The following is a 17,539-nucleotide window of genomic DNA, read 5'->3' on the forward strand; positions in this document are numbered from 1 at the left end:
ATACATGGACTTCAGTAAGGCGTTTGATAAAGTTTCCCATGGCAGGTTGATGGAAAAAGTGAAGTCGTATGGGGTTCAGGGTGTACTAGCTAGATGGATAAAGAACTGGCTGGGCAACAGGAGACAGAGAGTAGTGGTGGAAGGGAGTGTCTCAAAATGGAGAAAGGTGACTAGTGGTGTTCCACAGGGATCCGTGCTCGGACCACTGTTGTTTGTGATATACATAAATGATCTGGAGGAAGGTATAGGTGGTCTGATTAGCAAGTTTGCAGATGATACTATGATTGGTGGAGTTGCAGATAGTGAGGAGGACTGTCAGAGAATACAGCAAAATATAGATAAATTGGAGAGTTGGGCAGAGAAATGGCAGATGGAGTTCAATCCAGGCAAATGCGAGATGATGCATTTTGGAAGATCTAATTCAAGAGCGGACTATACAGCCAATGGAAGAGTCCTGGGGAAAATTGATGTACAGAGAGATCTGGGAGTTCAGGTCCATTGTACCCTGAAGGTGGCAACGCAGGTCGATAGAGTGGTCAAGAAGGCATACTGCATGCTTGCCTTCATTGGATGGGGTATTGAGTACAAGAATCGGCAGGTCATGTTACAGTTGTATAGGACTTTGGTTAGGCCACATTTGGAATACTGCGTGCAGTTCTGGTCACCACATTACCAGAAGGATGTGGATGCTTTAGAGAGAGTGCAGAGGAGGTTCACCAGGATGTTGCCTGGTATGGAGGGGGCTAGCTACGAAGAAAGGTTGAGTAGATTAGGATTGTTTTCGTTGGAAAGACAGAGGTTGAGGGGGGACCTGATTGAGGTCTACAAAATTATGAGAGGTATGGACAGGGTGGATAGCAACAAGCTTTTTCCAAGAGTGGGGGTGTCAATTACAAGGGGTCACGATTTCAAGGTGAGAGGGTGAAAGTTTAAGAGAGATGTACGTGGAAAGTTTTTTATGCAGAGGGTGGGTGGGTGCCTGGAACGCTTTGCCAGCGCAGGTGGTAGAGGCGGGCACAATAGCATCATTTAAGATGCATCTAAACAGATATATGAACGGCCGGGGAACAGAGGGAAGTAGATCCTTGGAAAATAGGCGACAGGTTTAGATAAAGGATCTGGATCGGCGCAGGCTGGGAGGGCCGAAGGGCCTGTTCCTGTGCTGTAATTTTTAAAAAAATACACACAGTGACCCAAGGTCGGAATTGAACCTGGGTCCGTGGTGCTGTGAGACAGCAGTGCTAACCACTGTGCCGCCATGAAGACAATGAATGATTTGAAGGGGAAATGTAATGGATATTTCAGTGGGGCTATGGGGATTGAAGGGCACTGACTGAATTGATCCTGAGGCAGCATGAACTTGAGGGGCTGAATGCCCCTCAGATTCCCACTCATTTCCATTTTGCCAAGGCTTCTTGATGACATACCCGGTCAAATGATGCCTTGATATCGAGGGCAGTCACTCCTACCTCACCACTTGGGCTCAGCTCCTTTGTTTATGTTTTGATCAAGGCTATAATCTTCACCAAATACCTCACCCGGAACCATTCTGGTAAATCTCCTCACAAGGACCCTCACATCCTTTCTGTTGTGTGGTGACCAGGACTGGACTCAACACTCCAGCTTTTGCCACTTCCCTGCTTTTATACTCCGTGCCTCTATTTAGGAAGTGCAAGATATCATCAAAGAATTTGCAATGCAGAAGGAGGCCATTCGGCCCATCGAGTCTGCACCGGCTCTTGGAAAGAGCACCCTACTCAAGGTCGACACCTCCACCTTATCCCCATAACCCCACCCAACACTAAGGGCAATTTTGGACACTAAGGGCAATTTATCATGGCCAATCCACCTAACCTGCACATCTTTGGACTGTGGGAGGAAACCTGAGCACCCGGAGGAAACCCACGCAGACACGGGGAGGATGTGCAGACTCCACACAGACAGCGACCCAAGCTGGAATCGAACCTGGGACCCTGGTGCTGTGAAGCAATTGTGCTATCCACAATGCTACCGTGCTGCCCTGATCATATATGTATTAATCTTTCAATGTGTCTGCCACTTTCAAATATCTAGGCACACAAAACCCCAGGTCTTTCGGTCCCTGCACACACTTCACAACTGTGCCATGAAGTCTCTATTGTCTCTTTGTATCCTTTCTGGAAAAATGTATCACCTCATCCTTCTCTGTATGAAATCCCATCTGTCACTTGGAAGCCTGTTCTACTAGCCTATCTATGTCTCGTCACAATCGGTTGGTATCATCCTGATTGTCTGCCGCATCTCAACTTTGGTATCATCGCAAATTTTGAAACTTTAGTCTGTATTACAGTATCTGACCCATTTATATATATCTCCGGAAAAAGCAATGGTTCTCTCACTAATTCCTGGGAACACCATTATCTACCATCCTGCAGACTGAAAAACAACCACCAACCATAAAAAAAATCATTCTTTCTTCACTGTAAGTAAGAGGGACGTTATCATTGACCAGAAATTGAACGGGTTTACCTAATAAACAATGTAGTCTGATCTGCCAATGTGTTGGTGGCAATGTGTCTGATAGAGAGGTAATTTAATTAAAGGGCTAACTGTTTTAAGGCACCACTGAAATTTGATCCTGAATTTTCATTCTTGAGCCATATAGAGAGAGTCAGAAAAATTCCCGATATGGCCCATCCACCTTGGGAGAAAGTGCCCTCAAAGGCAGGATCTTCATTGCTGGAGGCGTGAGCCAGGCCAGCCCACCGAGGAAGAGGTTTGGAGGTAGCCACTGAGGCAGGCTGTTTAAAAGGCCTGCTTAAAATAAAAACACAAAGGCCCTCCAACCCTCACCCCTCACACACTCCAAACACTCCCCATCTGCCATCCATGCCACCTCATGCCCCCACTCAGCCCCTTGGACCCCTCATGCACTCTATGGCAAGCTGTGCCCCTCTACCCATATTCCTTAGGTCCTTTAAGCCTTCTAAGCCCTCTATGTGAAGCTATGCCCCTTCACCCACCTCTCAGAGTCATCATTCCCCTATACTAAGCTCTGTCTTTCCACCCAGACCATATGTCCCCTCATGTTCCCATGCTGCTCTTGCACTCCTTATGCTAACATGCCAGATCTGCCCTTCCACCCAAATTCTACGTCCTTTAAGCCCTGATGCACGGCTCTGGCATGTCTATGCCTATTGACCCACCGTACACTTTCTAGAACCAATGAACACAGTGTATAGTGACATGTGTGGACTGGAGAACAAGCTACCAAAAGTGTCAATCATCCAGGCCCTTTGACATTTCAAAAACCACAATCCACAAATCACAAACATGTATCAATAAGCACTGTAAAATTTACAGCAGAGATCAGAGAGCCTGAACTGCCAATCAAACAATATTTCATCTGGGAAGCAGGTATTCTTGTATTCTATTGGCTGTCTGGGCTCTCAACCAAGCATACACAATGAGGTTGGATCACTAACTTAGTGGAAAGAGGTGTGGGAAGGAAATCAGTACAGAGAATTGAAGTGAGAGTGTAATAAAATGAAACATTTAGTTGAGTTCAGGACAGAGACAGATGGATGATGGGATGAATGATATTGGAGGAATTATGTTTTTTAACGAGGCTGATTTTTGACTTTTTTCCAGGGAAGGAAATGAACCTGAGGACTGCTCCACCATCACCTACTCTCAGCTCTTAAAGGAAGTCTGCAAGTTTGCTAATGTCCTACGGACTTTAGGTGAATAATTCCTTTTTCCAGGCAGCAGTAGAGAGCTCTTATCTTGTCCATGTAAGTAGAGAGCTTGTTAATCCAGTGAGTAAAGAGCTTGTTAATCCAGTCAGTAGAGTGCTGTGTTATTCCAGGGAGTAAATTGCTGCTATTTATTTCTTTTTTAATGCATTCATGGGATGTGAAAACTGTTGGCAGGGCTAGCATTCATTGCCCTTCCTTAATTGCCCCTGAGAACTTGGTGATGAACCACTTCCTTGAACTGCTGTAATCCATGTGTTGCAGGTATACCCACAGTGCTGATTTTTGATGTTGACCCAGTGACGGTGAAGGGAGGGAGATATAGATCCCAGTCAGGATGGTGTGTGGCTTGAAGGGGAATTTGCAGCTGGTGCTGAACCCTAGCACCGGCTGCCCTTGTCATTCTCAGTCAAAGGAGCCTTGGTGAGCTGCTGCAGTGTATCTTCTAGATGTTACACACTGCTTCCACTGCATGGCATGGCGGAGGGAGTGGAAGTTTAACCTAGTGGATGGGGTGCTGATTAACTGGGATGTATTGTCCCGAGTCTTGTGTGGGAAGTTGGGAGTAGGGAGTTCTGTTAACCTAGTGTGTAAGGTTTTCACGATTCAGTAAGGAAGGCTCAATGTGCCTTGTGAGGAGAGCTCAGTAATTCCAGTGTGAAGAAAGCTCTGTTATTCCAGTGATCAGAGAGCACTGTTATTCCAGAGAGCAGGGAGCAGTTATTCCAGTGATCAGAGAGCACTGTTATTCCAGAGAGCAGGGAGCACTGTTATTCCAGTGAACAGGGAGCACTGTTATTCCAGAGAGCAGAGAGCACTGTTATTCCAGTGAGCAGAGAGCACTGTTATTCCAGAGAGCAGAGAGCACTGTTATTCCAGTGAGCAGAGAGCACTGTTATTCCAGTGAGCAGAGAGCACTGTTATTCCAGAGAGCAGAGAGCACTGTTATTCCAGTGAGCAGAGAGCACTGTTATTCCAGTGAGCAGAGAGCACTGTTATTCCAGTGAGCAGGGAGCACTGTTATTCCAGTGAGCAGAGAGCACTGTTATTCCAGTGAGCAGAGAGCACTGTTATTCCAGTGAGCAGGGAGCACTGTTATTCCAGTGAGCAGGGAGCACTGTTATTCCAGTGAGCAGAGAGCACTGTTATTCCAGTGAGCAGAGAGCACTGTTATTCCAGTGAGCAGAGAGCACTGTTATTCCAGTGAGCAGAGAGCACTGTTATTCCAGTGAGCAGAGAGCACTGTTATTCCAGTGAGCAGAGAGCACTGTTATTCCAGTGAGCAGAGATCACTGTTATTCCAGAGAGCAGGGAGCACTGTTATTCCAGTGATCAGAGAGCACTGTTATTCCAGTGAGCAGAGAGCACTGTTATTCCAGTGAGCAGAGAGCACTGTTATTCCAGTGAGCAGAGAGCACTGTTATTCCAGTGAGCAGAGAGCACTGTTATTCCAGTGAGCAGAGATCACTGTTATTCCAGAGAGCAGGGAGCACTGTTATTCCAGTGATCAGAGAGCACTGTTATTCCAGTGATCAGAGAGCACTGTTATTCCAGAGAGCAGGGAGCACTGTTATTCCAGTGAGCAGGGAGCACTGTTATTCCAGTGAGCAGAGAGCACTGTTATTCCAGTGAGCAGAGAGCACTGTTATTCCAGTGAGCAGAGAGCACTGTTATTCCAGTGAGCAGGGAGCACTGTTATTCCAGTGAGCAGAGCGCACTGTTATTCCAGTGAGCAGAGAGCATGTTATTCCAGAGAGCAGGGAGCACTGTTATTCCAGTGATCAGAGAGCATTGTTATTCCAGAGAGCAGAGGGCACTGTTATTCCAGTGAGCAGAGAGCACTGTTATTCCAGAGAGCAGGGAGCACTGTTATTCCAGTGATCAGAGAGCATTGTTATTCCAGTGAGCAGGGAGCACTGTTATTCCAGTGAGCAGAGAGCACTGTTATTCCAGAGAGCAGAGATCACTGTTATTCCAGTGAGCAGGGAGCACTGTTATTCCAGTGAGCAGAGAGCACTGTTATTCCAGTGAGCAGAGAGCACTGTTATTCCAGTGAGCAGAGAGCACTGTTATTCCAGGGAGCAGAGAGCTCTGTTATTCCAGTGGGAAGAGAGCTCTGTTATTCTGGTGGGAAGAGAGCTCTATTATTCCAGTGGGAGGAGAGCTCTATTATTCCGGTGGGAAGAGAGCTCTGTTATTCCGGTGGGAGGAGAGCTCTGTTATTCCAGTGGGAGGAGAGCTCTGTTATTCCGGTGGGAAGAGAGTTCTGTTGTTCCGGTGGGAAGAGAGTTCTGTTATTCCGGTGGGAAGAGATTGCTCTTATTCCGGTGAGAAGAGATTGATGTTAGTCCGGTGAGAAGAGATCAATGTTATTCCAGTGGGAAGAGATCGCTATTATTCTGCTGACAAGAGATTGATGTTAATCCAGTGGGAAGAGAGCTCTGTTATTCCAGTGAGAAGAGAGTTCCCATTATTCCAGTGGGAAGTAAGCTGTGTTGTTCGGATTGTGTCTCGGATCGTGTTTTCGGGATCCTTAAGGGGGAGGGGGAGCAGCCCCAAGTCGTGGTCCACAGAGGTACCAACAACATAGGTAGGAAAAGGGATAGGGATGTAAGGCTGGAATTCAGGGAGCTAGGGTGGAAACTTAGATCCAGGACAAACAGAGTTATTTTCTTTGGGTTGTTACCCGGGCCATGTGCTAGCGAGACGAGGAATAGGAGAGAGAGCAGTTGAACATATGGCTACAGGGATGGTGCAGGAGGGAGGGTTTCAGATTCTGGGATAATTGGGGCTCATTCTGGGGTAGGTGGGACCTCTACGAACGGGATGGTCTACACCTGGACCAGAGGGGTTCCAATATCCTGGGGGGGAAATTTACTAATGGGAGGGTTTAAACTAATTCAGCAGGGGATTAGGAACCTGAATTGTAGCTCCAGTATACAGGAGGTTGAGAGTAGTGAGGTCATGAGTAAGGTTTCAAAGTTGCAGGAGTGTATCGGCAGGCAGGAAGGTGGTTTAATGTGTGTCTACTTCAATGCCAGGAGCATCCGGAATAAGGTGGGTGAATTTGCGGCATGGGTTGGTACCTGGGACTTCGATGTTGTGGCCATTTCGGAGACATGGATAGAGCAGGGACAGGAATGGTTATTGCAGGTGCCGTGGTTTAGATATTTCAGTGAGCTCAGGGAAGGTTGTAAAAGAGGGGGAGGGGTGGCATTGTTAGTCAAGGACAGTATTACGGTGGCAGAAAGGACGTTTGATGAGGACTCGTCTACTGAGGTAGTATGGGCTGAGGTTAGAAACAGGAAAGGAGAGGTCACCCTGTTAGGGTTTTCTATAGGCCTCCGAAAAGTTCCAGAGATGTAGAGGAAAGGATTGCAAAGATGATTCTGGATAGGAGCGAAAGTAACAGGATAGTTGTTATGGGGGACTTTAACATTCCAAATATTGACTGGAAACACTATAGTTCGAGTACTTTAGACGGGTCCATTTTTGTCCAATGTGTGCAGGAGGGTTTCCTGACACAGTATGTAGATAGGCCAACGAGAGGCGAGGTCATATTGGATTTGGTACTGGGTAATGAACCAGGACAGGTGTTAGATTTGGAGGTAGGTGAGCACTTTGGTGATAGTGACCACAATTCGATTACGTTTACTTTAGTGATGGAAAGGGATAGGTATATACCGCAGGGCAAGAGTTATATCTGGGTGAAAGGCAATTATGATGCGATGAGGCAAGACTTACGATGCATCGGATGGGGAAGGAAACTGCAGGGGATGGACACAATGGAAATGTGGAGCATGTTCAAGGAACAGCTACTGCGTGTCCTTGATAAGTATGTACCTGTCAGGCAGGGAGGAAGTGGTCGAGCGAGGGAACCGTGGTTTACTAAAGTAGTTGAAACACTTGTCAAGAGGAAGAAGGAGGCTTATGTAAAGATGAGACGTGAAGGTTCAGTTAGGGCGCTCGAGAGTTACAAGTTAGCTAGGAAGGACCTAAAGAGAGAGCTAAGAAAAGCCAGGAGGGGACATGAGAAGTCTTTGGCAGATAGGATCAAGGATAACCTTAAAGCTTTCTATAGATATGTCAGGAATAAAAGAATGACTAGAGTAAGAGTAGGACCAGTCAAGGACAGTAGTGGGAAGTTGTGCGTGGAGTCCGAGGAGATAGGAGGGGTGCTAAATGAATATTTTTCGTCAATATTCTCACAGGAAAAAGACAATGTTGTCGAGGAGAATACTGAGATACAGGCTACTAGACTAGAAGGGCTTGAGGTTCATAAGGAGAGGTGTTAGCAATTCTGGAAAGTGTGAAAATAGATAGGTCCCCTGGGCCGGATGGGATTTATCCTAGGATTCTCTGGGAAGCTAGGGAGGAGATTGCTGAGCCTTTGGCTTTGATCTTTATGTCATCATTGTCTCCAGGAATAGTGCCAGAAGACTGGAGGATAGCAAATGTTGTCCCCTTGTACAAGAAGGGGAGTAGAGACAACCCCGGTAACTATAGACCAGTGAGCCTTACTTCTGTTGTGGGCAAAGTCTTGGAAAGGTTTATAAGAGATAGGATGTATAATCATCTGGAAAGGAATAATTTGATTAGAGATAGTCAACACGGTTTTGTGAAGGGTAGATCGTGCCTCACAAACCTTATTGAGTTCTTTGAGAAGGTGACCAAACAGGTGGACGAGGGTAAAGCAGCTGATGTGGTGCATATGGATTTCAGTAAAGCATTTGATAAGGTTCCCCACGGTAGGCTATTGCAGAAAATACGGAGGCATGGGATTCAGGGTGATTTAGCAGTTTGGATCAGAAATTGGCTAACTGGATGAAGACAAAGGGTGGTGGTTGATGGGAAATGTTCAGCCTGGAGTCCAATGAATAGTGGTGTACCAGAAGGATCTGTTTTGGGGCCACTGCTGTTTGTCATTTTTATAAATGACCTGGAGGAGGGCGTAGAAGGATGGGTGAGTAAATTTGCAGATGACACTAAAGTTGGTGGAGTTGTGGACAGTGCGGAAAGATGTTACAAGTTACAGAGGGACATAGATAAGCTGCAGAGCTGGGCTGAGAGGTGGCAAATGGCGTTTAATGCAGAAAAGTGTGAGGTGATTCATTTTGGAAGGAATAACAGGAGGACAGATACTGGGCTAATGGTAAGATTCGTGGTAGTGTGGATGAGCAGAGAGATCTCGCTATCCATGTACATAGATCCCTGAAAGTTGCCACCCAGGTTGAGAGGGTTGTTAAGAAGGCGTACAGTGTGTTAGCTTTTATTGGTAGAGGGATTGAGTTTTGGAGCCATGTGGTCATGTTGCAGCTGTACAAAACTCTGGTGCGGCCGCATTTGAAGTATCGTGTGCAGTTCTGGTCGCCACATTATAGGAAGGATGTGGAAGCATTGGAAAGGGTACAGAGGAGATTTACAAGAATGTTGCCTGGTATGGAGGGAAGATCTTATGAGGGAAGGCTGAGGGACTTGAGGCTGTTTTCATTAGAGAGAAGAAGGTTAAAAGGTGACTTAATTGAGGCATACAAGATGATCAGAGGGTTAGATAGGGTGGACAGTGAGAGCCTTTTTCCTCGGATGGTGATGTCTAGCATGAGGGGACATAGCTTTAAATTGAGGGGAGATAGATATAGGACAGATGTCAGAGGTAGGTTCTTTACTCAGAGAATAGTAAGGGCGTGGAATGCCCTGCCTGCAACAGTAGTGGACTCGCCAACACTAAGGGCATTCAAATGGTCATTGGATAGACATATGGATGATAAGGGTATAGTGTAGATGGGCTTTAGAATTGTTTCACAGGTCGGCGCAACATAGAGGGCCGAAGGGCCTGTACAGCGCTGTTATGTTCTATGTTCTATTCCAGTGAGAAGAGAGTTCTGTTATTCCGGTGGGAAGAGATCGCTGTTATTCCCTTGGGAAGAGAGTTCTGTTATTCCAGTGATTAAAAAAAGAGCTCCGTTATTCCAATGGGAAGAGAGCGCTGTTATTCCAGTGGGAAGAGAGCTCTATTATTCCAGTGGGAAGAGATCGCTGTTATTCCCTTGGGAAGAGAGTTCTGTTATTCCAGTGATTAAAAAAAGAGCTCTGTTATTCCAGTGGGAAGAGATCGCTGTTATTCCAGTGGGAAGTGATCGCTGTTATTCTGGTGGAAAGAGGTCGCTGTTATTCCGGTGGGAAGAGATCGCTGTTATTCCGGTGGGAAGAGATCGCTGTTATTCCAGTGGGAAGCGATCGCTGTTATTCCAGTGGGAAGAGATCGCTGTTATTCCAGTGGGAAGAGAGCTCTGTTATTCTGGTGGAAAGGGGTCGCTGTTATTCCAGTGGGAAGAGAGCTCTGTTATTCCGGTGGGAAGAGATAGCTGTTATTCCAGTGGGAAGAGAGCTCTGTTATTCTGGTGGAAAGAGATCGCTGTTATTCCAGTGGGACGAGAGCTCTGTTATTCTCGTGAGATGTGCTCTGTTATTTCAGAAGTGCTCTGGTTCGCCCACATGTGACTCCAGATCCCACTGACTCAGATATACCCTCTGAAATGACCTAACATGCAACTGTGTTGACAGGCTATTGGGTTTGGCAATAAATGCTGGCCCAGCCAGTGGTACCCACATCCCATTACCGTATAATTTAGAGAAATATTGAGTAGGGAGCTTTGTTGTTCCAGCGAGTGGCTGTGGGTGCATTGTGTTGACAGGATGTATCTGAGACTCACCGTTCTCTACAGTCTTTTAAAAAAATTATCATTATTGTCACAAGTAGCCATTTATTAACACTGCAACAAAGTTACTGAGAAAAGCTCCGAGTCGCCACACTCAGCTACCTATTTGGGTACTGATGCACTATCAATTGACCAAAGAAGCGAAGTTGTAGTCCGAAACTGAAGGCTTTAATAGACAAGATGTTTCCCCAGCCGCTCAGGTACAGAAAGGAAGCTGTGGGGAACACACGGGCTCTTATACCCCGCCTTACAGGGCGGAGCTACCTTACAGCTCTAACCAATGGGTGACTAGTGTTACCTACCATTGGGCCAATGAGCAGCGAGCCTTCTCCACCAATGGTGTCTCGGCATTGCTAGTTACCGTAATACCTCTAGTCATACTACTACAGGTACACAGAGGGCGAATTCAGAATGTCCAAATTACCCTACAGCACGTCTTTCAGGACTTGTAGGAGGAAACCGTAGCACCCGGAGGAAACCGATGCAGTCACACGGAGAACGTGCAGACTCCACACCGAGTGACCCAAGTGGGAATCGAACCTGGGACCCTGGCGCTGTGAAGCAACAGTGCTAACCACTGTGCTACCGTGCTGCCCCTACTCTGTTTCTGGTGTGAACTACTCCATACAGGGCGATCAGGAGATATTTCTCACAGGAACAGAAATGATGATGAAGAAAAAGGAGAAAATCAAACTTGGGTCCAAGTGATTAATATTAGTTTCTGGAAATAAGTCAGAGCCCTAAAGAAGGTGGGGGGGGGGAGACAAATTTTCTAAAAAAACCTCAGAGTGTTTGCAACATGAAACAAAATGTTTAACCCTCACCTTATATTAAGTCAAAGTATATGAAATGTGTTAATGGTGTCTACAATAAACCTATTTGTGAGGATTTTCCTTTCAGAAAATTAGGTAGAATATTTGCATAGAGACAGACCATGCGAGTCAGCTAACGTGTGCTGGCGTTGATACTCTGCCGGGTTTCCATTATCAGGACTGTTTTAGCTAGTACTAACCACATGGATGTGCGGGAATGGGGATGTTGATCTGTTGCACTGACACAGTGAAAGCAGAGGCAGAGGTACTGAGTCCCCTCCCATTCCAAGGTCCTGGCGTCAAGGCTGGAGGGATGTCTTCCGAAGGTGATTGTGTCGGACCAGACGGGTTACGTGAAGGAAAGGCAGCTGTTCGCGAAGGTGAGGAGGTTGCTGAATGCAATCCTGTCTCCAGCGGAGGGAAAGGAGATGGAGGTGGTGGTGGCACTGGACGCAGAGAATGTGTTTGATTGGGTCGACTGGGGTTACCGGAATTCCTCTAGTCATTCTACCACATTCACCCCCTGATGAAAAAGAATCCAGCGGGGGGGGGGTCGACCATAACTGGTGGTCCGCCCGGGTTGAATAGCATACTGGTGGTATGACTATTGAGGTACTGTACTGCACTACTTTCGTATTGTGTCTGTTTCGTACTGTGTCTGCCCACTGGCCCATAACTATTTACAAAGACACAATAGTTTTGCAATTACGCAATTGGCCATGTACGTGTCACATTAAAAGATCTATATACAGTTCATAGCGACACAATCAGATGGCTGGGGGCCTTGGTTGTCCTTTGCGATCGACGGGGCTTCGGCAGAGACGTTGGTGGAAGTGCAGCCGTCTGTGACTCTGGGAGCCTGGATCCATTTTCCGTAGCGACTTCAACACCCCTAGATGGCGCTGGTGAGGGTGGCTGACCCGGGGAGGGGGCATCCAGACCTCTACATGGCACTGGTGGGGAGGTTGACTGGCTAGTGAACGGAGCGTCTGTAGAGTGCTGCGGTGGGCAGGGGGGTCCAGGCAGGGCCGGCAGGAAAAACTGTTGTCCAGGGCAGGGGGTGACAGTGAGGTGCGCCGGTGGGGGGGGAGGGTGGGGATCCGGCGGGCATCAGGTCCCGTAGGGAGAACGTGTCTTGTCGGCCTTCGGAGTACTCCACGTACGCGTACTGGGGGTTAGCGTGGAGTAAATGGACCCTCTCGACCAACGGGTCCGACTTGTGCGCCCGCACGTGTTTCCGGAGCAGGATGGGCCCAGGGGCTGCCAGCCAGGTCGGGAGCGAGGTCCCTCAGGAGGACTTCCTAGGGAAGACAAGGAGACGTTCATGAGGCGCTTGGTTAGTTGCAGTGCAGAGCAGAGACCGGATGGAGTGGAGGGCGTCTGGGAGGACCTGCTGCCAGCGGGGGACTGGGAGATTCCTGGACCATAGGGTCAGTAGGACGGTTTTCCAGATCGTTCCGTTCTCCCTTCGACCTGTCTATTATCCCAGGGGTTGTAACTGGTCGTCCTGCTCGAGGCAATGCCCTTGCTAAGCAGGAATTGACGCAGTTCGTCGCTCATGAAGGAGGATCCCCTATCGCTGTGTATGTAGGTGGGGAATCCGAGCAAGGAAAAAATGCTGTGGCGGGCTTTGATGATGGTGGGTGTGGTCATGTCGGGGTAGGGGATGGCGAACGGGAAGCGGGAGTACTCGTCAATCATGTTGAGGAAGTACGTGTTGTGGTTGGTAGAGGGGAGGGGACCTTTGACGGGAAGCCTTTATCAGATGCGCTTTCTCCAGGCGGTAGAAATGCGGCTTGCACTCCGCGCAGATGTGGCAGTTCCTCGTGACTGTCCTGACCTCCTCGATGGAGTAGGGCAGGTTGCGGGTCTTTACGAAATGGAAGAAATGAGTGACCCCCAGGTGGCAGAGGTCCTCGTGAAGGGCTCGGAGGCGGTCCACTTGTGCTTTCGCACATGTGCCGCGGGACAGGGCATCGGGACAGGGCATCGGGAGGCTCGTTTAGCTTCCCAGGACGATAAAAGTTGTCGTAGTCGTAGGTGGACAACTCGATCCTCCACCGCAAGATCTTGTCGTTCTTTATCTTGCCCCTCTGTGCATTGTCAAACATGAAGGCTACTGGCCGTTGGTCAGTGAGGAGAGTGAATCTCCTGCCGGCCAGGTAATGCCTCCAATGTCACACAGCTTCTACTATGGCCTGGGCCTCCTTCTCGACCGAGGAGTGGCGGATTTCGGAAGCATGGAAGGTACGTGAGAAGAAGGCCACGGGTCTGCCCGCTTGGATGAGGGTGGCCACCAGAGCTATGTCGGACGCATCGCTCTTGACTTGGAAGGGGAGGGACTCGTCGATAGTGCGCATCGTGGCCTTTGCAATGTCTGCTTTGATGCGGCTGAAGGCCTGGCTGGCTTCTGTCGACCGGGGGAAAGTGGCTGTTTGGATGAGAGGACGGGCTTTGTCGGCGTAGTTGGGAACCCACTGGGCGTAATACGAGAAGAACCCGAGGCAGCGCTTCAGGGCCTTGGAGCAGTGAGGGAGGGGGAGCTCCATCAGGGGGCGCATGCGTTCCGGGTCGGGGCCTATCACTCCATTTTGCGCTACGTAGCCGAGGATGGCTAGGCGATCGGAGCTAAACACGCATTTATCCTTGTTATACGTAAGGTTAATGATTTTCGCGGTCTGGAGGAATTTTTGGAGGTTGGTGTCGTGGTCCTGCTGATCGTGGCCATAGATGGTGACATTATTGAGATACGGGAATGTTGCCCATAAACCGTATCGGTCAACCATTCAGTCCATCTCTCGCTGGAAGACCGAGACCCCTTTAGTGACACCGAAAGGAACCCTTAAAAACTGGTAGAGTCGCCCATCTGCCTTGAAGGCAGTGTACGTGCAGTCACTCGTGTGGATGGGGAGCTGATGGTAGGCGGACTTAAGGTCCACCGTGGAGAAAACCTTGTGCTGCGCGATCCTGTTTACCAGGTCAGATATGCGGGGGAGAGGGTACGCGCCCAGCTGCGTAAACCTGTTGATGGTCTGACTGTAGTCTATGACCATCCTATTCTTCTCCTCGGTCTTTACCACCACTACTTGAACTCTCCAGGGGCTGTTGCTAGCCTCAATGACCCCTTCCCTCAGGAGCCGCTGGACCTCGGACCTGATGAACGTCTGATCCTGGGCGCTGTACCGTCTGCTCCTAGTGGCGACGGGTTTGCAATCCGGGGTGAGGTTTGCAAACAGGGAGGGGGGATCGACCTTTAGGGTCGTGAGGCTGCAGACAGTGAGGGGGGTATAGGGCCGCCGAATTTGAACGTTAGACTTTGGAGGTTGCACTGGAAGTCTAACCCTAGGAGAGTGGCTGCGCAGAGGTGGGGGAGGACATAGAGCCTGTAATTCTTGAACTCCCTCCCTTGGACGGTGAAGTTCGCTACACAATACCCTTTTATTGCAACAGAATGGGAGCCAGTGGCCAGGGAAATTTTTTGATTGACGGGGTGGACAGGAAGAGAACAGCACCTTACCGTTTCAGGGTGTATAAAAGCTCTCCGTGCTCCCAGAGTCGAGCAGACAGGACGTCTCGTGCCCATTGATCAATACCTCGTCGTTGCAGTGGAAAGAGTGCGGGGTCGAGACTGGTCCAAGATCACCGATGCCAATCGTGGCAGGAGTTCAGAATCGTCTTCGGGTGGTGTGTGGTCACCCGTGCTGGGGTCCTTGGAGCCGGTCCAAGATGGCGGCGCCCACTGGTTGGGGATGGACAAAATGGCAGCGCCCATCCCCCGCACGTTGCGTCGGCAGAGCAGGATGGCAGAGTACGGAGGCCCCACATGGCGCTGGGGGAGGAAGCTGGCGATGTTCGTGGGTCGCTCGGGGCCCGTGGAGAGGGTTGGAGCGGCGATCCGCACTCGCCGCCCGGAATCTCAGCGACCACCCGAAATGGCCCTTTTTGCCGCACCCCTTACACATTGCCGAACGGGCTGGGCAGCGCTGTCGGGGGTATTTCACCTGCCCGCAGAAATAGCAACGGGGCCCAGTGGGGTTGCCGGAGCGTCTCGCAGTGCAAGCCTGAGGCGATTCAGAGTCCACTGGGGGGTGGGGGGGATTCCACACTGCGCAGGGGGCCGCCGGGGCGTAGGCGCAGGCGTTTCGGGAGGCAACGTCCAGTGAATCGGCAAGGGCCTGTGCCTCCTTGAGGCCCAGAGTGTCTTTCTCAAGCCGTCTCTGGCGGATTTGCTGGGACTGCATACCCGCAACAAAAGCGTCCCGGATCAAAAGTTCAGTATGTTTGTTAGCCAAAACCTGTGGGCAGCTGCAGTTTCTCCCCAGCACGAGGAGCCCACGATAGAACTCGTCTAGTGACTCACCAGGGCTCTGCCGTCTCGTTGCCAGTAAGTGCCGGGTGTAGACTTAACTGGGCGGATATAATGTCCTTTGAGTAGTTCCATTGCGGAATCGTAGTCCGTAGCGTCCTCGATGAGCGTGTAGATGTCCGGGCCCACTCTCGAATGCAAGATCTGTAGTTTGTGCTCCCTCGTAGGTGTGCTTTCGGCCGTGCCGAGGTAGCCGTTGAAAGATGCTAACCAGTGCTTAAAGGTTGCTGCTGCGTTAGCCACGTGGGGGCTGAGTTGTAGACACTCGGCTTGATGCAGAGCTCCATCCTTTAAAACTTGTCTATTAAATTGATGCACTATGAATTGACCACAGAAGCAAAGTTGTAGTCTGAAACTGAAGGCTTTAATAGACAAGATGTTTCCCCAGCCGCTCAGGTACAGAAAGGAAGCTGTGGGGAACACACGGGCTCTTATACCCCGCCTTACAGGGCGGAGCTACCTTACAGCTCTAACCAATGGGTGACTAGTGTTACATACCATTGGGCCAATGAGCAGCGAGCCTTCTCCACCAATGGTGTCTCGGCATTGCTAGTTACCGCAATACCTCTAGTCATACTACTACAGGTACACAGAGGGCGAATTCAGAATGTCCAAATTACCCTACAGCACGTCTTTCAGGACTTGTAGGAGGAAACCGTAGCACCCGAGGAAACCGATGCAGTCACACGGAGAACGTGCAGACTCCACACCGAGTGACCCAAGTGGGAATCGAACCTGGGACCCTGGCGCTGTGAAGCAACAGTGCTAACCACTGTGCTACAGTGCTGCCCCTACTCTGTTTCTGGTGTGAACTACTCCATACAGGGCGATCAGGAGATATTTCTCACAGGAACAGAAATGACGATGAAGAAAAAGGAGGAAATCAAACTTGGGTCCAAGTGATTAATATTAGTTTCTGGAAATAAGTCAGGGCCCTAAAGACGGTGGGGGGGGGGGGGGGGGTGGGGGGGGGGGGGGGGGGGGGGGGGGAGACAATCAATCTGATTTTCTAAAAAAACCTCAGAGTGTTTGCAACATGAAACAAAGGGCGAAATTCTCCGACCCCCACGACGGGTCGAAGAATAGCGGGAGGGCCTTCCAGACATTTTTCCCGCCCTCCCGCTATTGTTCCCCCCCCCCCCTCGCCCAACTCCCGACACGAATCGCTGCCGCCGTTTTTTTACGGCCGGCAGCGATTCACAGCTGTTCGATGGGCCGAAGTCCCAGCCCTTTACGCTGTTTTTACGAATGGCAAACACACCTGGTCTGGCCGTTCGTAAAAACGGCGGGAACAACTCGCTTTTTATAACCATGGCACCGATTGGCACGGCCGTACCACGGCCGTGCCAAGGGTGCCATGGGCCCGTGATCGGTGCCCACCGATCGCGGGCCCGATGCCCGTGCACTATTTGTCCTTCCGCCGCCCCGCAGTATCCATTCGCGGGGCGGCTGAGGGGCATCCCGCCCCGCGCATGCGCGGGTTTCGCGCAAATACGCGATGACGTCATCCGCGCATGCGCGGGTTGGAGTCTTCCAATCCGCGCATGCGCGGCTGACATCATATGACGCGTCAGCCGGCGCTAACTCCGGCAAGCGGGCTTAACGAAATTCGTTAAGCCCGTGATGCCGGAGATTGCGGCGTCGGGCTGCTAGCCCCGACCGGGGACCAGAATCGGTTCCTGGTCGGGAAGGGGCGCGCTGGCGTCAAACCCACCCGGGTTTGACGCCAGCCTTGCGATTTCTCCCGTTTTGGGAGAATCGCGCCCAAAATGTTTAACCCTCACCTTATATTAAGTCAAAGTATATGAAATGTGTTAATGGTGTCTACAATAAACCTATTTGTGAGGATTTTCCTTTCAGAAAATTAGGGAGAATATTTGCATAGAGACAGACCATGCGAGTCAGCTA

General features: G+C 49.8%; 1 protein-coding gene across 5 annotated transcripts in view; it reads left to right on the forward strand.

Annotated features, from left to right (window-relative positions):
* The window catches only part of acss2l (acyl-CoA synthetase short chain family member 2 like), a 93,454-nt gene that overhangs the window by 32,314 nt on the left and 43,601 nt on the right, over window positions 1-17,539 (forward strand). For 4 of the 5 annotated variants that reach the window (XM_038808704.1, XM_038808705.1, XM_038808706.1 and 1 more), the window contains exon 3: window positions 3,631-3,722. In XM_038808704.1, coding sequence (XP_038664632.1) covers window positions 3,631-3,722 — 92 coding nt within the window. Of the gene's footprint in view, window positions 1-3,630; window positions 3,774-17,539 lie in introns of those variants that run through there. The other variant, XM_038808707.1, reaches the window with a different exon arrangement.

This window comes from Scyliorhinus canicula, chromosome 10, assembly GCF_902713615.1.
Source record: "Scyliorhinus canicula chromosome 10, sScyCan1.1, whole genome shotgun sequence".
NCBI lineage: Eukaryota > Metazoa > Chordata > Chondrichthyes > Carcharhiniformes > Scyliorhinidae > Scyliorhinus > Scyliorhinus canicula.